This window comes from Emys orbicularis, chromosome 4, assembly GCF_028017835.1.
Source record: "Emys orbicularis isolate rEmyOrb1 chromosome 4, rEmyOrb1.hap1, whole genome shotgun sequence".
Taxonomy (NCBI): domain Eukaryota; kingdom Metazoa; phylum Chordata; order Testudines; family Emydidae; genus Emys; species Emys orbicularis.
In genome coordinates this window covers 34,717,303-34,741,071 of record NC_088686.1, presented here as the reverse complement: position 1 = coordinate 34,741,071, position 23,769 = coordinate 34,717,303, and the positions used below count along the sequence as shown (strand labels likewise).

Below are 23,769 nucleotides of genomic sequence, written 5' to 3'. Positions count from 1 at the left end.
CAGATATTTCCCAAAACATTTTGTTTTTAAGTGATGCTAAACTTTTTAGTACATTTTATTGCTAAGGTAGTTTTATTTTTTATTTTTATTTGTTGTTTATAGAGCAGCTAGAAGGTGTTGTTTAGCCACCGATACATATTTTATGTTGCTTTTAGGTTTATTAGATTTATTTGTATTAAATTTATAGTATTATTTGCTTGTTTGTGAATGAGATTATTTGCGGTTGTGACAAGAAACAACTTATTTTTAATTACCTTTAGGTTTACAGTAATTATAATTTTTGCTTTAAAGCGAATTTTTTTTAATATGGTGTTTATGATATTTTGTTTGGTTTGGTTATTGGAGTGTTGATATGTTTTTATTTAGGCTGTTATAATAGGAAGGGAGTAGGGTGAACATTTGGGTTTTAATTTAGATATGTTTAATTGAGTTTAATACATACTAATTTTTATTTGTATTAATAATGGATTTAATAAGACTTACTGGATTATTTTGAATTATTGTTGTTTTTTATAATTGGGGTATTTTTTCTGAATGCATAGTTTTTGGTTTAGGTTTTGGTGCATGTGTTTGGGAACTATAGATTTAATTTATTATGGGGTACTGGATAGTATTTTACAATAACTGTTAGTATTGTTTTTGTTTTAATAGGCTTATTTTATTGATATGGTAATTGTGGGTAGCTGGAACTTTAGGTGGTATTTTTATAGGGACTTTTTATTTTAACCTTTATTTTTTAGTGTTTTGGTATTTTTGTGGTGCTTATAAGGTGAACCTTAAGGTGGTTTTTTTTTTAGGCATATATATTGGTATTTTTTAAGGGTTTTAAGAGTTGGCTAGTATTTTTATTATACCATTTTTTGAGGATTATTGGATTATGGGTAGGAATTTATGATTGGTTGGCAGGGAGTGAATTATTTTTTAAATATTGGCTTATAAGGAGGGCTGCATTTTTTTTATGATTGCTTTAATTATTTGGGTGCTAAAAATTTTTAGAAGTAGGTAAAGCCAGATCTTATACTGGAGTTTTATTTTTTCTGGATTAAAATTGTGGTGGTTAAGCAGCACCTTGTGCTTAGGTTTTGGGGTGGGTTTTTTTGCAAAGAATTTAAACATTATTATTTATGTAAATAATTTAATTTGTGAAATATGTATTTATTTATTTATTTATTTTTAATATGGTATAGTAATGGGCTAAGGCGGTTTACTATGGAGTAAGGGCTTATTTATTTTGATTTTAGTGAGTGATTTTTAATTTTATTTTGAGATATATGATTTGATTTTTTGTTTTTTATAGGGCTGTTTTTGTGGGGTTTTGTTTTTTGAATTTGTTGTTTATGTGTTTGATGGCCTGATTAACTCTATATTGAAGGGTGATTTAAAATTCTACTACTACAAGGGTGCGATGGAGCACTCCTCCTTCTCTTTTTCCTCCTCGTCACTGAGGAAGGAGGGTGCCCTTGTCAGGGGGAAAAGGGAGGAATGTCATGAGTCCAGAGAGGAGGGTGGAAGTGGGAGGAGGTCATGTCTAAGCAGAGGTGACTCGGGCATGTCAGATACAAGCTGGTCTTTACGGTATCTAAATTCCTGGGGAGGAGGAAGGAGCATCATCAGCACTGGTAGATGACTGGGTGCCCAGGTGGAGCTGAAGACTTGGTTAGTGCAGAGGACTTGCTTGGTGCCGACGGCTTTGTTGGTGCTGAGGACTTGGTCAGTGCTGGCAGTTTTGGCGGGGCCAAGGACTTGATCTGTGTCGATGGTTTCAGCTGTGCTGAAAAAGACGTCATTGCCAGTGATTTTGTCAGTGCCAAGCTCCTGAAGTCGGAATGTTGTGGTCTCCAGTGCCGAGAGATGGTGCTGAGGTCTGTAGCTATGCCTGGTTAGGGTCCCTAGACTGCAGTTTCATGCCGGAACCAGAGGTAGTTGGGTTCTGGAGCTATGTCCCCTGTCAGATGATGTTGAGACAACTGACCTCACAGGGGAAGGTGTTCTGGCAAACTGTGCCTCAGAGTGTGAGGAGGGAGCCTGTTTTCTTGTCAGAGCAAGAGAGAGACAACTTTCTCTTAGAGAGACGTGGGGAATGAGGATCGGCAGGCGACCTGGCAGAGCGTGAAAGCCACATAGGGGGACAGTCCAGGTCCGATGCTGGGCGCTGTGATTTTTCCATGAGGAGAAGTCATAACCGAATGTTCCAGTCTTTTCTGGCCCTGGCAGTCAAGTTGTGACAGTAGGAACACTTGTGGGATGTGTCCCTCTTCCAGACAGTGAACACACTGCAGGTGGCCGTCCATTACTAGAGGGCATTACAGCAAGAGATGCACCTCTTAAACCTGGGAGATCTGGGCATAAGGGTGAGGAAAAAAGCTTCCTGGTTGGAAGGGTGAGAAGCAGGGAAATGAAAACCTAATTGATGAGGTAAATATAAAGGTGAAGCAAAAACAATTTTTTTTTTATAAGAGGAAAGAAGAAGTTCTAAACTACACTAAAACTGACAGGTAAGGCACTACTCTAATGAGGGAAAAAGGAGAAGCGGGCTGTTCTGCGGATTCTGTCCCAAACCAAAGGCGGTAGAGAAGAATCTGGGCGGGAGCAGGGGGCAGTCAGACAGCACAATAATATATATACATCCCGCTCACGGCGCAAGAGAGGGGAGGTGCGAATGTGCAGTCTGACGGGCACTGCTGATGAAGATCTCTGATCCCAGAGGCAGGGAGTGCTGCTGCACCTACAGTGGAGAACCCATAGGGACACTATTCAAAGAAGAGTTAATCTTCTCAGCAGCAGCCTGCCAGCATTTTAATAACTTTATTAAACAGCAGCCTACTGTGGCCTGGGTTCAACCTGGCTAATTTCTTGGGCAGTCCATGACTGAGATGACTAGGGTGACTGTTTTCCTCGCAGTTAAATCTTCTATAGCTCTTAAGGATTAATTTTAAAATGAATGGGAAGGATTCACCCAAGCCAGTGTATTTTCAGAGGTCCTGTCAACACAGTAGTTTTCTCCAGCAAAGGAGGTAATCTTTTCAAAGACCCTTTTAGCTCCATATGCCTTTCAAGATCTGATACACTGGAGTTCAGAATACCATTTAGATGGTGTTTTTCCATTGCTCTAAATTAAATGTTTTCAAATAGATTAAACATGCATCTATTCTTTAACTTCTTGAGTTTTTGTAGTCATGTTTAGCAAAGACAGCCACACAAAGTATAATTAGTAGGTATATTCACTGCAAGAGCCTTGTCTGCAACCTTATTTGTGCCTCTTACAGGCGGACCTTAGATTATTAAAATTGCATTCCTTTGTGATTTAGATCAATATATCTCTATTTTATATATGTATCTATCTATGTATTTTACCCACTAAATATTGAAGGTCTGAAATTATTACCTTATCCTCTTTGGTATCACCTGAAAACTCTTTTGTATATGTTGAGTGGGATTTATTACATTATCCTAGAGCTGTGCATGAGATATTTTGAGCTATATAACTTTTGTGAAAGATATGGTATTTCCTGAAATACTCTTTAAACACCTTATGGTGTTAAATTTATGTAACTTCTTCATGGGCAGATGTGACAAACATTGCAACTCCATGCAGCATCTTTGGGGTCCATTGTTTTAAATGAATGGTTTATGTAGGACTGTTCTATTCCATGGGGAAGGGCTACCACAGCTCCTACAGGAACTAAAACAATAGGTGGTTAAGGCAAATCAGGCAGTTTGTAATCTCCCCAGAGAGATACCACCTCCTGGGGAGGCTCGCATATACTAATTCAAACTAGATTCCACAGAGACCAACAGGCAAAGAAAAGACTATGGGATAAATAGCCTGAGTTTAAACTGACTCAGGGCCTTTCTTTCTGATCCAACAAATGGACAGGCCCTTCTGTCCAATGGGGTTCCAAATCTTCCTGGGAAGGGTTGGAAGGACTTTGGCCTACTGGGGCCCCATAAGACATATGGGTGAACTCGGGTAAGCTTATTAACATGCATGCAGGTTCTTTTATTGTTTTTAATGTTTTCTCTGTAATACTTTCACCTTAAGAATAAATGTGCTTGCTTATAAAGGGCTGTGTGGTAACTTATAACTGCTACCAATTATGTTGTTCATAGCCTTCAAAGAGAAAGCAAAGTGCAGACACTGGCCTGGTTAGGCAGTCTGGCTTCCTGGGACTATCACAGTGTAAGCAGGGAACTGTGTAGCCTGGAAAAGCCCCTGGTCAGGAGGGAGAGAGACGTGGGTCTCCACCCAAGAGATGTGACAGCTGAGGAGCCTGGAGCCTCAGGGGTGCCTCAAGGGACCATGGAGAGGGAATATGGTGCAACTGCCCTGAATTGTGACAACTATTAATTGCATAACTATTATTTATAAAAACTAGACTAACCTCTCCCAGGCACCAGGAGGTAGCCCTGTTAGTCTGTATCCACAAAAACAACAAGGAGTCCGGTAGCACCTTAAAGACTAACAGATTTATTTGGGCATAAGCTTTTGTGCGTAAAAGACCTCTGCATGCTGTACTACACCTAGCACAATGGGCAGATGATCTTTCTTGGGGTCTCTGACACTACCATAACAGAAATTATTTTTTATTATTAATAGGAGTTAGAGAGAATATACATGTGTCAAAATCATACAGAATGCATAATAATTACTATCTTAGATATAACAGAAAATGCTGCAGTTAAAAAACACACACAAAAACATGCCTTTCCTTACCTGCTCTACGCCAGAATTTCATGTGTTTAATTCCAGCTGTTATCAGTTTATCAGGCATATAAGGATTAATTTTAACAACAAAAATCTTATCTTTGCTTCCTCTGAAATAAAAAAGTAAAATATTTCACTACCTTTATACACAGACAAATGTATACACTTATATTTTTCTGTCTGATTGTCCAGCTTACTAATGTCTATCTCACAAAACATTCCTATAGCTCTTAACAATTCTTTTATTAGGAGAAATAGGAAGGCAGGCCATTGAACTAAAGGTATTGAGTTCATTGCCATTTTTATCTATCTCACTCTTAATTTGACAGTTTGCAGATTAGAAATCTGAAGAAACTGCTCTACTTCAGCAATCCACTCGACAGCATTTTCTTTGTAAATGAACATACTTGACCCAAAATAATGCAATGATATTTATTCTTTGGGAATTAAGCCTTGATAGCAAATTAAGGGCTATAAGTTACGTTAATTGCAGACCTTATCTACATCAGTTTCTCATTCTGAAAATCAATGACAACATCCATACACTTTTTACTGAACTTTTCCATCATTCTTGTGGACTTAAACAATAATGGGTATGACAATGTTTGTCACATCTATGTTACAATACCTATCTTCAGCAGTTTTTGAAAAATAAAACCTGTCATCTTTGTTTGCGGACACATTTTGTATTTCTTTCTATGTTCCTAAATGCAGACATACAATACACAGCTACAGGTGCTACTGTTTTGAAAGATCCTATCACTTTCAGCTATATTTCCTATGTAAGAGAAAATGATTTACCAGTAATTCTGCTTCTCTGAAAATATCATTTTGTAGGAGTCTCACTCATGGGTATTTGCTCCTTAGTGCAACAATGGGAGAACTCCTTTAGCTTGTAGCTTCCTAAGATTTTATGACTCTGAGGGCACCACGAGCCAGTCCGTTACTAACCACCTTACACCACAATCTGTCATGTATAAATGCTGTCCTTCAACACTGCAGCCAATTCCAATGACAGAGTTTGCGGTGAAGCTCCCCAGATAGAAAAGCCAATCCAAAATGATCAACATAAGATTAAAAAAGGGCCCCCCGGGGGGGGGGGGAAATCAGTAAAAAAAAGGTGCAAGAGAAAAACACCTGAGAAAAGGCTCTGAGCTCTAATGGGAGGTGAACAGATGAAATCCTACAAAATGTAATCTACTTTGAAAATAAGTTATTGAGCATGACGAGTCTAAAACAGGAGTCCATTCTGGAGGTGAAATCCAAGCAATAAATGCTTAATATATTATGTGGAGTAGACCATGTATCTGCTTTGAGGTTTCTTAATGAAAATATACCTGAAGCAGGAGATGGTGACAATGTTGCTTCAAAATGAGTGCTCCTTGACAACGCCTTTAGTATCAAGCAATCCTGGTGGTAGCAATGTAAAATGCAATCATATTGTCTTCTTAGTAATATACAGTACTGCCCAGTGAAGTGGCATCAAATGAAAAAGATGTGTGGACTTTCTTAAGGCTTTTGTCTTTTCCAAAAACAACACTAAGCACCTTCAGACATCAAGTGTAGGGAGAGGAGTATTCCGGAATGGACATGCAAAACACACTGGCAGGACAAACAGCTTATTAAAGTGAAATTCAGACACCAACTTAGAGAGCAACCTTCAATATGTCCACAGCACTGTCTTATCCTTGTAAAATATGGTACACATTGGGTCTGTTACAAGGGCTCTGCAAGGTAAACTCACTGCTACCAGGTAAAAATTACTTTCCATGTGAGAAATTTAAGCTCACAGAGACTGAGTGGCTTAAAAGGAGCTTTCATCAGTTTTGTCATCTTGATATTACGGTAATATCCCATGACACAGGAGGCTTTTTAATCGGAGGTTTTAAAAGCCTCAAGACCTGCATGAACCTGACAAGGGACTGCATAGACATTGCACTGGTTGACCTTCAATTAGTTCACTATTGGCCAGAATGGCTGCCAAATGTACCTGGATGTAGTTAGTCTTTCACTTAGGTGAAAAGACAAGTCAAGTAGCTTTTCTGGTGAGGACAAAGTGTCCACTCAGTCCTGTTTGCATGACACCACAAACCATTTTTTAACTGTAGGAACTGGAGCTGTAGGTGCTTCTCAAGTCTCCTTGGAAGCTCTCTACCAATATAGAACTGCCCTCATCTCCAGAATAATTATGTCCAAGTGCAGTTCCTATAGAGACAAAAATTCTCTGGGTGCGTAGTCCTCTGTATTGGCTCCCCATACCAGGTTAGACACATCTGTGGCTACTAGAGTTTGGAGAGGAGGTATTTTAAAGTCAATTTGTAATTGGTGATTGTTCCTGAACTGTCAACGGGTCAGAGCAGCCTGGAGACTGTCTGCCATCAGATGAGATGCGAAAGTTCCTGAAAGTTACTGGAATTGCAGGGTCTACTGAGCTTACCTCATATATAGAGCCCTACCAAATTCATGGCCATGAAAAACGTGTCACGGACCATGAAATCTGGTGTCCCCCCATGAAATCTGGTCTTTTGTGTACTTTTACTCTCTACTATACAGATTTCATGGGGGAGACCTGCATTTCTAAATTGGGGGTCCTGAACCAAAAGGGAGTTGCAGGGGGGTTGCAAGGTTATTTTAGGGGGGTTGTGGTATTAACATCCTTACTTCTGCACTGCCTTCATTGCTGGGCAGCCAGAGTGAGGTGGCTATTGGCCGGGCACTCAGCTCTGAAGGTAGCGCCCCGCCAGCTGCAGCATAAAAGTAAGCATGGCAATACCATACCATGCCACCCTTACTCCTGTGCTACTGCCTTCAGAGCGGGGCGGCTGGAGGGTGGTGCTGCTGACTGAGTGAGGGTCCAGCTCAGCAGGCAGCAGCCTAGAAGTAAGGTTGGCAATACCATACCAGTCCATCCTTACTTCTGCGCTGCTGCTCCAGCGGCTCTGCCTTAAGAGCTGGGATCCCGGCCAGAAGCCACTGCTCTCCAGCTCTGAAGGCAGCACAACCGCCAGCAGCAATGCAGAAGTAAGGGTAGAAGCACCGCAACCCCCATTACAATAACTTTGCGACCCCTCGACAACTCCTTTTTGGGTCAGGACCCCTACAATTACAACACTGTGAAATTTCAGATTTAAATAGGTGAAATCATGAAATATACGATTTTTAAAATCCTATGACCATGAAATTGACCAAAATGGACGGTGAATTTGGTAGGCTCCTACTCATATGCAAACATGTCCTAGACACCCAAATAGCGTTGCAGCCATGAGACCCAACATTAGTAGCATTGTCTAAACTGTTACCTGCTAGCTCTCTTGCTGATCCATTGCGCCCAACTGGGAATGTCTACGATCCTGTTCTAGAGAAGGAAAATTGATTTGAGCTGTCTAGTGGGGCTCCTGTATACTTCAATTGTCTGCGGGGGACTGTTGAAAATGTGGGTAGTTTATCACATATCCTAGTGACTCCATTCTGGTAGTGATATGGACTGTTCTTTCACATGATCCAAAGTAGGGTCCTTAATCAGCCAATCAGCCAACTTAGTGAATGTGCATGCTCCCAGACTGGGCAAGTAGGCAATGACTTTCATCAAGAATTTTGTGAACATACCCAGAATAGACACCAATTCAAGAGATAAGACAGTGAAGGAAGTGATGTTCCTTTACCTCATATCTGAATACTTGAAGAGCATTCTAAGGGGCTTGCAAGCATTTAGTTCTAAAGCACATAGCAATTAAACTTCATCTAAGAGAGTTGTAGTGGCTTCCAGGGTAACTAGCTAGAATTTTTTTTTTGACCCAATACTGATTCAGTTCCCTGAGATCCAAGAAGGGCCAGAGATTTCCCATCTTTTTTCTGCCTGAAAGTATGTAGAATAAAATCCTTTTCCTTCTTTTACTCAGTGGCCATGGCTTTAACGTTCTCTTTGCCAGGAGGGACAAGACTGCCTGTAGCAGCTCTTCTTCATATTGAGAAGCCTGAGAGCATTCTTGAGAATGAGGAGCACAATTTGGAAGACTTTCTGAGAACCATTTGTAGGGGGGCACCACCTCATCTGATGAGCTCAGTATCATCTCCTTCAAATACTAAGCCAGGTCAGCAATAATGTCAGGCAAAACAGGCACTGGGCCCTGCCACTCAGAAATTTTGACTGACTCGGGCTTTGGCACTCCAGGCCAGACTTGTGCCTTCCTAAGATGCCTGAAGGACAGCTTGTTGGACCTCCCCATATTTCCTCAGCACTTGGAATTACATTTCTAGACATATCTAGTACCCCTGCAGATCATGAATGATGCCAATGCAGACAATATAACAAACATGGTCATCAGTTTTAAACACTGTTTTGCCACACCGGCCAAGTTTGAAACTGCAGAGCAGTCTTTTTAACTCCCTGTCTGCATACCTGAAATAAAAGAAAAGTGTTACCAGTGCACCAAAGGGAACATCAGACCAAAAGACACAACAAGCGCTGAGCACCAAGATAGGTGTAGGAATGAGAAAGATGTCTTTATTACTTACAGCTCAGCACCTAACAAGCTTTGGCTTCGGAGTGCTGAGAACAACAATGCAACAGAGCTAAGGTGCTAGCCAAAAGAAAACACATATATATGGTAAAAAGACTCTATATTAATGGGTGGCACATAAAGCAATGTGCCAAAGTTCTGAGAAAATATGTACCAAATTATGACAAAAAGCAGAATCCAATGTGCCTGAGGCAAAAGACATCAGAAATTTAGAGATACTGTACTTCACCTGACTGAAAGGCAGAGTTGGATCCAGGAAAGAACACACAAAGAGCTTCAATGTTGTGTGCACAATAGGCACTGAATAAAAAATTTCAAATTTGTCCTATCCAGGGCCCCAGGAGATCTTCTGTTGTGGAATGAAAGCATGTAACTGTCACCCAGATTTTGTGTGTTAGAGTTAAAGAGTTGCTAACATTATCTGAACTGCAAAATAGAGAAATAACTATTTTGCACATCAAAATTGTGAAAGTGGAAATATGAAGCATGTTTGTTTTTCCGGTTGCTGAAAGCATATTGTTGAGCGAACATTTCATTGTTCACATTTAGACACTAGATCAGCATTTTGAATTATTCATGAAGTTTTTGGACCAGTTACTGTAAGAGAGGGTTACTCACCTTGTGCAGTAACTGAGGTTCTTCAAGCTGATTGTCCCTGCAGGTGCTCCACTTTAGGTGTCTTGATGCTCTGCGCTTGTATCAGATTTTTGGTAGCAGTGCCCGGTTGGGCTGCAGACACGCCGTAGCTGTCTCGCGCCGCTCCAAGCGGTTACATAGTGGTGCGCAGCCAACCATCCCCCAGTTCCTTCTCTACCTCAGAGGATCGGCCTGAAACTCAGAAGTAGAGAGGAAGTGGGAGGCTAGTAGAGCACCCACAGGGACAACCATCTCAAAGAACCTCAGTTACTGCACAAGGTGAGTAACCCTCTCTTCTTCTTCGAAGAGTGTCCCTGTGGGTGCTTCACTTTAGGTGACTGTTGAACAGTGCCCCTCAGTGGAGGAGAAGGGCTTTGGAGTTGGTCTATTGACAGTGGATAACACTGTAAGTCCAAAGTGTGCATCTGATGCTGATTGTTGTTCTAAAGCACAGTGTTTAGTGAAAGTATGGACTGATGCCCATGTAGCTGCTCTACAAATGTCAGTGATAGGGACATTATTGAGAAAGGCCACAGATGCTGCCAGTGCTCTGGTGGAGAGTATGCAAATTCCTGGTGGAGGTTGTAGGTTGCTGTTTTGGTAGCACAAATGGATAAATCCTGATATCCACTTGGATAGTCTTTGTTTTGAGATGGTTTGACCCATCGAGCGTTCTGTTATGGAAACAAATAGTCTAGGTGATTTTCTAAATGTTTTTGTTTTTTCAATGTAGAAAGTTATTGCTCTACAAACATCCAATGTGTGGAGTGAGGCCTCCCTCCTGCCCATACGTGGTTTAGGAAAAAATACAGGTAAGTAAATGGGTTGGTTTAAATGAAAGGGGGAGGCGACTTTGGATATGAACTTAGGATGCAGTTATAGGATTACTTAATCTTTAAAGAATGTTGTATACGGTGGGTTTGCCATTAGGGCACCTAGTTCTCCTACATATCTGGTGGACGTGATGGCAATGAGGAAAGCCACCTTCATGGATAGGTGCAACAAAGAGTAGATTGCAAGGGGTTCAAACGGCTTTCCCAGGATTCCGCGTAGAACAAGGTTGAGGTCCCACATGAGTGTAGGGTTTCTTATTGTGGGTGTAACACAGTGCAGCTGGCCCTCCTGGCTCCTGCCTCAGCTATGCTCAGATAAAGTCACTCAGAGACCCTGGGGTTCAGGAACCACTGGTGCTTTTATTTACAAGTTTGTGCTTCCACCACCTTCTCACCATACCGCTTACACAGCTCTCGGTTCCTTGTGGCTGAACCCAGGAGGGAAGGGCTTTCTCCCTGCCTAGACTCCCTCGCTCTCCTCCGTCCCAACATCCTGGCTTCCTTCTTCTCAGCCTCTTATATAGCCTTTGGCTAATTGGGCTGGCAGCTGGGCTCTCATTCCTCAATTTGGGCAGGTTCTTTCCAGCCAGCTCCACTTTATTCACTTAAATGGGGCTGGCATGGCAGGGGGCTGATTCTGCAGTATTTCTGCTCAGCAGCTTGTCACAGTGGGATAAGTGTTTTCAATGCCTGTAAGGAAGCGCTTAATTGTCGGGAGAGCAAATATGGTGACCCTGTCCACCTTGTCATGGAAGGAGGTAATAACAGCCAAGTGTACTCTGATGGAGGTTGTGGATAGCCCCGATTTTTTAAGTCCTAGTATATTGTCCAGGATCCTCAGTAGGGGGGACGATTGTGGTAAGATCTGTTTATCTTGGCACCAGGTGCAGAATTGTTTCCACTTATGGATATATGTCTTTCTTGTACTTAGTCTCTGACTGTTCAGTAATATATCTTTTACTTCCTCTGAACAGGCCTTCTCAATCCAAGTCAGCCATGGAGTAACCAGGACTTGAGGTGGAGTACTGCAAGGTTGGGGTGACGGATGCGTCCCACATCTTATGATAGAAGGTGAGGTACTAAGGGAAGGCTTTGAGGCGGTTTCACTGCCATCTGACACAAGTATGGGAACCACGTTTGTCCGGGCCATGTGGGGGCTCTGAGAATGACCTTGGATTTGTCCTGCTTGATCTTCTTAATGACATGGCTTAGGAGTGGGGTTGGAGGAAATGCATACATCAATGGCGCCTCCCATTTTATAAGGAGAGTGTCGCCTATGGAGTGGTGTCCCAATCCAGCTCTGGAGCAATATTGTGGGCACTTGGCATTCTGAGCTGTTGCGAATAAATCTATGGTGGGGAACCCCCATAGTTTGAATATGGATTTGAGAATTCCAGAGTCCATCTCTCACTCATGAGTTTGTGAAAAATCCCTGCTTAGTACATCTGCTGTTGTATTCTGACATCCCGGCAGATAGGATGCCGATATCTCTATGTTGTTGGTGATGCACCAATTCCAAATGCATATTGCCTCTGTACATAGGGAGTATGATTGTACTTCCCCTTGGTGGTTTATACTGTATAAAACATGCATGCTATATTGTCCGTGAGGATTTTAATGGCATTGTTCTTGATTAGAGGGAGAAAGTGGTCACATGCATTTTGGACTGCCCTTAGCTCCAGTAAGTTTATGTGCAGGTTGGACTCCGCTGGGAACCAGCGGCCTTGGACCGTATTGTTGAGTAGATGTGCCCCCCCACAACCTATTAGGGAAGCGTCTGTCATGATTGTCAGGGTTGGAGTTCTTTGTTGGATAGGGCAGACATTCCTTAGTTGCCTCACCATGCCACGCAGAGTAAAAAACTCATTAACATGGTGGACGCATCTGTTGAGAGACTATCTGGCGGTATATACACTGTTCAAAGCCAGACCTGGCAAGCATCTTATGTGGAGTCTGGCATGCTTGACCACAAACGTTGTTGCTGACATGTGCCCCAAGAGTTGTAAACATGTTTTAGCAGATGTTTGTGGGCTGTCCCTCAACATTGAAATTAGATTGACTAGAGTGAGGAAGCGTTGTTGGGGCAATGTTGCTGTTGCTGTTAGACAGTCAAGATAGGCGCCTGTGAATTCCAACTTTTGGACAGGAACCAGTGTAAACTTTTGCGTATTTATTTGCAACCCTAGGTTCGTGAAAAGGGTTATTGTGCTCTGCGTGGTGTTTATCGCTTCTTGCCGTGTTGGTGCCCATAGGAGGCAATCGTCCAAGTATGGAAATATCGTTACTCCGTGTCTGCGGAATTGAGTTGCAACGACAGCGAGAACCCTGGGAAAAACCCTTGGGGCAGTGGATAGGCCGAAGGGTAGTACTCTGCATTGGAAATGCTGTTTCTCTTGGGTGAATCGCAAGAATCTTCTGTGTGACGGGCGGCTATTAATATGAAAATAAGCATCCTGTAGGTCAAGGGCCAAGAGCCAATCTCCCTTCTCTAATGCCGGAATTATTGTGGTTAGAGTCACCATTTTGATATATTCTCATTAATTTGTTGAGTTTTTGTAAATCCAGGATGGGTCTCCACCCACTGGTCTTTTTCTGAGTTAGAAAGTAGTGTGAATAAAAACCTCTTCCCCTGTATTGCGATGGTACAGGTTCCACGACATCTATTTGTACAAGGTGGTTTATTTCCTGTTGTAACAGGTGCTTGTGAGAGGGGTCCCTGAAGAGGAACAGGAAAGGGGGGTGGGTAGGTGAGATAGAAATAAAGTGGATGGAGTAGCCCTTCTGGATCATCTCTAAAACCCATTTGTCTGTTGTGATGCTGTTCCAGACTGGGTAGTATGGTGACAGAGTCTCCGAATGGGCAGGGGACCTTTTCTGGTTCCAGAGTAAGAGAGTGTGGAGGTTTCGTGCCCTCGATCACACCTTCAAAATGATTGTCTAGAGGTGGATTATTAAGCCGTCGAAGGCTGATCTTGGTTCTGCCAACGTCTGTTCTTTGTTTACATCATTGGTCATACTGTTTTTGGAGCTGAGAGTATGGCGTAGACCAGAATCTCTGATTGTAAAACTTGCTCTGTTTCTTTTTGTTTGCAGATATGTAAATGCCAAGGGTTTTTAAGGTCGTCCTTGAGTCTTTTAGGGTATGTAATGAGACATCCGTTTTGTCTGCAAAGTTTCTGACCCTCGAAGGGTAAGTCTTTAACTGTTGCCCGGACCTCCCTTCGGAACTTGGAGAGGTGGAGCCAAGATGCACAGCGCATGACCATAGATGTTGCGATGGAACGTGCTGCCGTGTCTGCAGAGTCAAAGGAGGCCTGTAGGGCCATGCTGGCGATGAGAGACCCCTCAGAAATGTTTGCCTTATACTGTTCTATTTTGTCATTGGGTACATTTTCAATAAAAGTTGACATTTTGGAGAACAGATTGCATGTATATTTAGCCAGCAGGGTTGCGTAGTTGGCTATGCGGAACTGAAGTGTAGCTGAGGAATAAGCTTTCCACCCAAAAAGGTCCAGCCTTTTCCAATCCTTATCGTATGGGGTCGTTCGGGACTGGTGGTGTTTTCCCCTTTGGTTCACTGTCTCCACTACTAAGGAGTTTGGCATGGGGTGTGTAAATAGGAACTCAGCCCCTTTTTCTGGCACATAATATTTTTTGTCGGATCTTTTACATGAGGGTGGTGCTGTAGCAGGTATCTGCCAGATTATTTTTGCAGGCTCCATGATTGCATAATTAATTGGCAGAGCTATCTTTGCTGATGGGTATGCCTGGAGTATGTCTGAGAGCTTATGTTGGGCTTCTGGTAGCTGAGCCAACGAAATGTCTAGGGATTCAGCAACCCTGTTGAAGAGATCCTGAAAGGATTTGAAATCATCCCCCATGGTGGGGGGGGGGCATTACGGTTTCGTCCGATGACAACAAAGAGAGATGAGTAGGCAGAAGAGTGTCATGCTCAGCTATGTCCTCAGGTTCCTCAGTGTCTTCCTCTTGTGTTTCCAAGGGTGCCAGAACAGTTGGTGAAGGAGACCTGGCTGTTATGGATTTAGGGGAGCTGTGGTTTTGGGCCCTATACATTGCCCATGGATCCCAGTATGACCAGTTAGGTGGGAATGCTATGGGGGGTGGTGTCCATAGGTGACCACATCCTCGTATATCCACAGGTAGTTAGTGATGAGATGGTCCTGGCTTGGGTGAGGAGTGACAAGCAATATATATTACTGCATCATCCTCTTCTTCCTCATCACTAGAGATGGGGGGGCTGATCTGCAAGGAGTAGTCAGCTGGCTTGGTACTGATCTGGATGAGGTACCCTCGGTGGCGAGTAAATATTCAGGCATTGAGGCCACTATCAGGTCTGCATGCCTCATGAATTACTGTGGAACCGTGAGGCTCGGTGCCGGAGACGACATGGTGGACCGCCTGGGAGCATGAGTTGAAGCTACCGGTGCCGAGGATTTAGGGCTGTGTGGCATAGGTACAGCAAGTGGCGCCATTGTACCACTCGGTGCCAAGATCTTCCTCGGCTCCGTGGTTGCCGAGCTAGAATGTTTCAGTTTAGTGTGTGAACCTCCTTTAGAGCTCACCTGCATAGGGTCTTTAGCTCTTCAGGAACTCTCTGTGCCAGACATTCCCGGTGCCTTGCGGTCTGGCACTCTCGGTGCCATCAATACCAGGGCAGATTTTTCAGTTGGAGATCACTTTCTTTTAGGGGATTCTCCGTGCATGGATGTCTGTGACCGCTTTTTGGTAGCCTTTCTAGGAATAGGCTCTTTGGCAGCTGTTGTTGAAGTAGAGCAACCGTTGCTGGGGGGTGGCCTGGACTCGGGGTTTGAGACTGGCCTGAGGGATTTCTCCATCATGAGGAGCTTCAGTGGGAGATCTCTGACTTTTCTTGTCCTGGCTGTCAGCTTTCTGTGGTGTGGGCACTTTTGAGTAATGTGTGTCTCGCCGAGGAAGTGGACACACTGAGCCTGGCCGTCAGAGACCAGTATGGAGAGTCTGCAAGTCAGGCAGCATTTAAAGCCAGGTGAGCTGGGCATGCCCGAGAGAGTCGGTCTCTTAGACAAAAACAGGGGTAAACCTGCCAGAGAGACAGGGGTAGAAAGGGAAGGTAAAGGGAGACTTTTTTGTGTGAAAATTAAAGAAATTAGAGTAAGGTAAGGGGATAGGGAAGCGAACTACAACTAAGCTAACATTATCACTATGAACTATCTACTATAAATCTTATATGAGGTAAGAGAAGGTGCTGCTGATTGCTCCAACTTAAGCCAAAGATGGTAGAGAAGGAACAGGAGAACGGTTGGCTGCGTGCCGCTGTGTAACTGCTCCGAGCAGCGTGAGACGGCTACAGCGCATGCGCAGCCCAACTGGGCACTGCTACCAAAAATCTCCAATTACAAGTGCAGGGCGTCAAGACACCTAAAGTGGAGCACTCACAGGGACACTCCTTGAAGAAGAACATAGCTTGTGGTGGGTCCAATAATTCTTGGAACTGAAGTCATCTTTGGCACAAGGGTCACATGCCTTGTATACAAATATATATAGAACCACTGAAGATTGGGGAACTTTCCAAAAATTCCGACAGCATCTGCTGATTTGGGAGAATTGTTGTTATCATAAATATTACTGAATCAAACCTGAATGAACTGTGTCAAATGACTGTAGAGGAAGACTCTTTCCTGATTCATCAAGGGACCTCAAGAGCAAGTGAGGACAGTAACTATTAAGAGCCATTGACAAAGAAGGCATATTCATGCCTGAACAATCTAGCTTGACAGAAAGACTATGTTCCTCTCCCCACAAGTGGCCATTAAGAGATAAGGAACCAGCAACTGCTAAGGCTTGTCAGAGACAAGCATATGAAGCCTCCTAGTCAGCTCGCCAGGAGACTTGCTAGCAAGAACCAACTACTTGAACTACTATCTTAAAGATAAAACTTGAACTATTTGAGGATGGCAAGGTTGGCCTGGTTCAGCAGCTACCAGCTGCACAGCCAAGTTTGCACAGCCTCAGAACAGAGGGTTGGGGAGGGAGGAGTAAGGACCTGCAACAAAAGGGAGTCCCTGGAGAAAGCAGTTGTCATCTGAGAGTACCAACATAGGAAAGGGCTGAGGGAGCCACTGCTGGAGACCTACCATGAGAAGGTTTTGAAAAAGAAAAGTAGATACCAACATCTGCAGAAGGGCTGAAAGTGTACATCTGGTGAGTGAGGTGCTACATGGAAGGTAGATGAGGCCCAGAAAAACAGCGTCAGCACCAGCTGCATACAGGAGCCTCAAGGTCCAGTAGCTGCAGAAAGGAGAAGCACCAGACCCAACTGCATGGAACAGGAACATTAAAGAAAGACATGTGAGTGTATGTGGTGTTTGAAAGGCAAGTAGTGTGCATGCATGTGCCGCAAAAATGGTGAGGAAATGTGTGCAGCTGTGACTGGTAAGGAGGGAGGAGGAAGAGTCACTTGCAGCCAATGATTCAGCTTGGAAAGGGACTTGTATGCAGTCTGTGACTATGTACTTTTTTTTGGCATGATAAGTTATAGAAATGAGAAATAGAGGTGTGTGTAGTGAGTTTTAAAGGAACTGTTTCAAAAGGTACTGGGCAGTTACTCACACATCAGAGAAATGTTAATAAAACATCTCTTTTCTTCCAGTAAGAACAAATCTCTTATTTCTCATCTCGAGTTCGTCACTTAACTTTCATAGCAATGGTTGTTGATTTTACTTTACCTACAGCTTTTCTCCCTAAACAAAGTTTTAAGTCTATGCTAAAAGCCATTGATTGGGGGGAATCAACAAGCAAGGGAAACTACTCATTTATGTCTCAGTAGTATTCTCACTTTGTATCCATTCTGTCCATTGCCATTTGAAACTAATTTTGGTATAGATTTCAGAATGAAGTTAAACTTTTACCTTACTGCTGAAAGCTTCTCTCCTTTTTTCCAGTCCCAGAGCACAATAGTATGATTGTCATCTATGCCAACAGAAGCCAAGCGTTTGCCATCCGCTAGAAAAGGAAATGTACGGTAAGAGAGTGGGTAGAGAGCATTACTCTGCAATAACAAGAAATCAAATTATTATACTAGATATACTATAAATTATACAAAACACTACTTGTAATATTAGGAGATGAAAGAATGTACAAACAGATAAACCACAGTTGATGAGTTGTATTTAGGCAGATTTTTTTATATGGATGGTCTAGTGGACAGAGTATAGGACTTAAAGCCAAGAATTTGAAGTTCTAATCCTCCCTTTGCCATTAACTTAGTGCAAGACCTTAGACTAGTCATTTAATTTTGTTATACATTTTAATCTTGGTCTTTTAGGATTTTGGCACAGGAATTATTGATGTTGCTAGCTTTTTCAAAAATTGGGAAATGTCAGGTCACCTAAAGCACAGTCATTGCTCCTGTTCCTCTACACTAGACGCATACTTCACCTTAATATCCTCCACATCAGCACTCATCCTCAAGAATATGCTTTTGTAACACAGTAATTGACCCCTTTAAGGGAAGTCAGGGCCCAGGCTCCCTGTGATGGGCTTCTAAAAAAAGAACAAGTCCATCTCAGGCACCTGTAAGTAATTCATTGCAAACCTCCATGGTGTGCTGACAGGGGTGGGTAGGTAAGGACACTGCTCTACCAAGTGTTGACGCCAGTTCCACAAAATCCCTCAACACAGGGGGGCACCAAGAATCTCTGTGTTGAGTTTAGTACTCCCTACCCTGACAAAGCAGAAACTCTGGGGTAACTGCAGATTGGGTTTACAGAAGTGTCTCAGGGGTACTTCTAGGAAGTTTATGAGATATTCCCAAGCTTGATGACTCTGGTTAACATCTTGAGGCAGATCTGACTCTCAGGTATGTCATGATTAACTCCAAGTCAGAAGATGCATTTATGCTCATTTGCGACTGATCTCTTCCTGGCATGTGCACATCTTCTGAAGCTGCGGAGCTTCTTTCCTGGAATCTTTGGGGGCGGGGGGGTAGGGGGAGAGGATAACGTCTTGAAAGGTAAGAGCCAAGAAGGACTGGAAATTCTCTAATATCAGAGGCCCAAGATCCAACAGTATACACAATCTCAGCACACACTTTAGCTGTGCCTGAGATCAGATTATTTCCAGTGAAACCAAATACCATCCCAGAATGCAGTGAGGCCTACCACAAGAGAACAAGGAATCAACAGCTTGTATCAGAGTTCAACTTCCTGGGCAGAGAAAACTCAAAAGGTTTAACGGGCAAAGGCTGCCTACTATGGTGGAGTGGAGACGAAGAAAGAGATAGCCAGATTCTTTCCAGGGAACAGACATGATCCAAGTTTCTCAACTCACTGCATTCACTTTGTGTCAAGGATGGATCCTGGCTCCGGGACTACAGTAACCTTTGAATCTGAAGTATTTGACACAAAACATCATAATTGTTGAAATCATTTGAATCTAGGAAGACTTTCGGCACCAGCCAACCACCCCACCAGATCCACGACTCTTGTCATTCTAAGAGTAGAAATAGGAAGAAAAGAAGCTTGGTCTCTTTCTTTTCTTCTTTGCTTTCCTCTCTTTTGAGCAGACCCAAGATCCTGAACTCACTGGGTTAATTAATCTTTACCGTTTCTTATAATATTCAGATATGAACAAACTTTGGCTCCATCCTTTAATTTCCACTTAGGAAGCTGAGTACCTACAAGGTAAAGACTCACTGTCTAAAGGCACCTTAGAAGTCAGACCTAGGTGCCTTTAATGCCACTTCAAAGATGAGAAAAGTGAAAATTCATCTTTCCATATTGAAGGCATAACATTTTGATACATCAGGCATCAGCTGGGCAGGCACCCCTCATCCAGACATGTTAGGCAGCACATAGATTGGTCAGAGACCAACATTTTTTCCCATAACAACAAAAATGATCTGATTTCTTATCAAACATACTGATCTGTTGGTCCAAAAATAGCACAATCCTGAACAAAAGGCTAACCGAGGCATATAGCAGACATATAAAAAAAGGTGACAGGCCATAGCATAGAACCAGAGATTCACCTAAGTGTCATTAGGCTCACACAACTGCGATAATATTAATTAAAACTAACTACTAATAAAATAAACTTTAACTAATAAAACAAAACAAGGTAATTAGATACTATGATGATGAGGGGCTGTATAAGTATAGTACCTAGAAACAATAAAACATAATAAAGAATGGTCAAAGTTACGGTAGATGGAAGGAACAGGAAGTGAGTTCTTGTTTTACTGCCTCAGTGACCAAAGTATCTCAGAGTTGTTTGTGGCTATGACTCCTTACAAAGTTCTGATCCAAATATTCATATTCCCAAGAGACTAATGACATGCCTCCAAAAGACAATGTGATAGGCACAACCACAAAATCAAAGTTGGAGAAATGGAGGGGAAGAATGGTAGCAAAATTGCTGCCAGTTTTCCAGACTGGATTATAGTACACAAAGAAAAATAAAACAGTTATATATTATAAAATCTTCTTAGTTCTTTAATATGCCCAGGGCCGCCCAGAGGATTCAGGGGGCCTGGGGCAAAGCAATTTCGGGGGCCCCTTCCATAAAAAAAGTTGCAATACTATAGAATACTATATTCTCGTGGGGGCCCCTGCAGGGCCTGGGGCAAATTGCCCCACTTACCCCCCCCCCCCCCGGGCGGCCCTGAATATGCCTCATACTTGACTAAATGATTCATTCTTAGAATGTAAAAAATACTATATACATCTCAGTTTCATAAAGGCAACAGACACCAGTCGCAGTAAATGCCAAAAATATACAATTTAATATTTTATAGGTTTACAGGAAGGGTTTTTTGTGTTCTGCATGTGAAGCATATTAGACCTACCTTGCACTGCACAGGCCTACAAGTATAGTATAGGTAGGGTTGCTTGTTTATAAAAAAAATATGCAAATTGAATGTAGCTAGCCATTCAGGATGGTATTTCAATAGATTATATTGATGCAGAAAGCATTCAAACCAAAAATGCACTAATCCGCAAATGATACAATGTATTACATTAATCATCGGATACCTAGTTAGACATTTCCAAAGTAGCATGTCATTAATCATATTTTTGAACGAACTCCCGTGCTATTAAAAGATTATCAGAAAGGTCTAATATTTTCTTATATACATTTAAAATAGCCAGATGACTTGTTTTGTACACCTGTGGAGGCATGTTTTTGACCTGCATAGAAAGGAAAATGGCTAATTTTGTTGAATGACCACAAGATGTGCCCATATTATTTTCCCACTCCAATAGCTCCTTGAATTACAGCTGATGCTTCTATTGCTTCCTCAGCTTAAAGGTTTATAAAGTGCATTTTAAAAGTGCAATTTGCTACTTCCACGTAAAAAATGGTTATCTATCTTTCGCAACTATTGTTCTTAGAGATGTGTTGCTCACGTTCATTCCATTCTAGGTGTGTGCGTGCCCACGTGCCCAATTGTCAGAATTTTTTGCCTTAGTGGTATCCCTAGGGCCAGCTCCGGGGCCCTTTGGAGTGCCGTGCTCATGTGCTGGTATATGAGGCACCGCGGTTCCTACGCCCTCTCAGTTCCTTCTTGCCAGTAACTCCAACAGAGGGGTAGGAAGGCAGGTAATGGAATGGACATGAGCAACACATCTCGAAGAACAGTTACTAAAGGCAGGTAACCATTTTTTCTTCTTTGAGTGCTTGCTCATGTCAATTCCATTCTAGGTGACTCACAAGCAGTATCCCTGGAAGTGGGCTCAGAGATCACAGTTGTGCGGCTTGTAACACTGCTCTACCAAAGCTGGTATCATCATGGGCCTGCTGGGTGGTTGCATAATGCAACACGAACATATGAATGGATGACCAAGTAGCGACCCTGCAGATATCTCGAATCGGCACCTGGGCCAAGAAGGCTGCTAAAGAGGCTTGCACTGTAGCATAATGAGCAGTTACAGTCGCCGTAGAGTGTACCTTTGTCAGCTCATAGCAAAACTTGATGCAGGCAGTGATCCATGATGAAATCCTCTGTGTAGACATAGGGAGGCACTTCATTCTGTCTGCCACTGCAACAAAGAGCTGTGTTGACTTCCGGAATGGTTTAGTCCTTTCAATATAAAAAGCCAGTGCTCTCGTAACATCAAGAGAGTGTAGTCTGCACTCCTCGTCTGACTTATGAGGTTTTGGGAAGAAAACCGGTAAATATATGTCCTGGTTCGTATGAAACTGTGAAACTAACTTGGTCAAGAAGGCTGGGTGCAGTCACAGTTGAACCTTATCCTTATAGAACACTGTATAGAGTGGTTCCAAGGTGAGAACTCTAATTTCGGAGACCCTGCCGGCTGACGTTATAACCACCAGAAAGGAGACCTTCCACGAGAGCAGCAGAATGGAACAAGAAGCTAACGGCTCGAAGGGTGGACCTGTAAGCCTAGACAGCACGAAGTTCAGGTCCCAAGGTGGGACAGGGTCGTGGACTTGAGGGTAAAACCGTTCCAGGCTTTTCAGAAACCGAACCCTCATGTCATGTGCAAAGATTGAATTGCCTTGTGCTGGAGGGTGGAAGGCTGAAATAGCTGCCAAGTAGACCTTGATTGTTGAGAAAGACAGGCCCCAGAGCTTGTGGTGAAGAAGATAGTGCAGGATCAACTGGAGAGAGGCCTGGTCGAGCCGGAAACCCTGGTCCGAAGCCCAACATGTGAACTGTTTCCAGGGCTTTCTGCTACCCATGAGGACCTGTTGAACGTAGGCCAAGCATGCCTGTTCTTCTGCATTCAGCCATGCAGCAACCAGGCCATCAGGTGCAGAGGTGCGAGGTTCGGGCGCAGGTGTCTGTGGTCTTGGGACAGCAAGTTCAGCTGGAGTGGAAGCTGTAGCAGAGCTGCTATCAAGAGGATCAGCAGTGTGCCGAACCAGTGATGGCGAGGCTAGGCAGGAGCTATTAGGATTATTCTCACCTTGTGCTGCTTGATTTTTATGAGGACTCTGTGGATTAGAGGCACTGGCTAAGTGCGTATAGCAGAGCCCCTGACCATGGGAGCAAGAAAGCATCGAACAGGGAGCCTGTGTCATTCCCGCGAATAGAGCAGAAAACGTGGCACTTCCTATTCAGCCTGGAAGTGAATAAGTCCACCTGGGGAGTCCTCCACCTCTGGAAGATCAGGCTGACTACTTCCGGATGGAGTGACCTCTCGTGTCGAAATGAGAAGATCCTGCTGAAGTGATCCGCTAACACGTTCCTGGTACCCAGAAGGTGCGAGGCCACAGAGCTAAATGGCATGCTGCACATAGAAGTTCCACAGCCAGAGAGCTTCCTGGCAAAGAACTGACAACCGGGCTGTCTTGCTTGTTGATATACAGTAACTCCTCACTTAAAGTCATCCCGGTTAATGTTTTGTTGTTACATTGCTGATCAATTAGAGAACATGCTCGTTTAAAGTTGCACAATGCTCCCTTATAACATCGTTTGGCAGCCACCTGCTTTGTCCACTGCTTGCAGAAAGAGCAGCCCGTTGGAGCTAGCTGGTGGGGGCTTGGAACCAGGGTGGACCGGCAGCCCCCCCATTAGCTCCCCACTCCCCTAAGTTCCCTGTGCGGCAGTCGCCCAGTAGGTTATCAATTGCCAGGCAGTTCAGCTGTCCCTCCCCCCACTGCCATGTGCTGCTCCTGCCCTCTGCCTTGGAGCTGCTCCCGGGAGCCTCCTGCTTCCTGTGCAGGGAGAGAGAAAAGGGGAGGTTAATGTCAGGGTGTCCCCCTCCCTCCTGCACCCCGCTTGCCCCATCTCCACAGAGCAGGTGGGGGACACGACAGGGCTCAGGACGGAGGGAGCTTGCTGGCAGCAGCTGCTGTCTCAACTTGCTGATCTACTTAAAAAGGCAGTGTACTTAGAGTGGGGTCAGCGTACTTAAAGGGGCAATGCGCATCTCTCACACAGGGTCTGTGTGTCTGTCTCTGTCTGCCATGCTGTCTCCCCTCCCTCCATTCATGCTGCCTTGTAGAGTGTGAGGCTACATTAACAACAATGGGTTAACCCTTGAGGGCTCAGCCAGTGCTAGTTCATCATTTAGTAGTAAGGCATTCCCTTGGAAATATCCCACCCTCT

The 23,769-nt window shown here is 43.5% G+C and overlaps 1 protein-coding gene across 4 annotated transcripts in view; it reads right to left on the bottom strand.

Annotated features, from left to right (window-relative positions):
- EML5 (EMAP like 5) overlaps positions 1–23,769 on the bottom strand; it is a 329,289-nt gene that overhangs the window by 156,430 nt on the left and 149,090 nt on the right. For all 4 annotated transcript variants that reach the window (XM_065403925.1, XM_065403928.1, XM_065403927.1 and 1 more), the window contains exons 16-17: positions 17,603–17,696; positions 4,715–4,815 (exon numbers count right to left, since the gene is read on the bottom strand). In XM_065403925.1, coding sequence (XP_065259997.1) covers positions 4,715–4,815; positions 17,603–17,696 — 195 coding nt within the window. The remainder of the gene's footprint in view (positions 1–4,714; positions 4,816–17,602; positions 17,697–23,769) is intronic.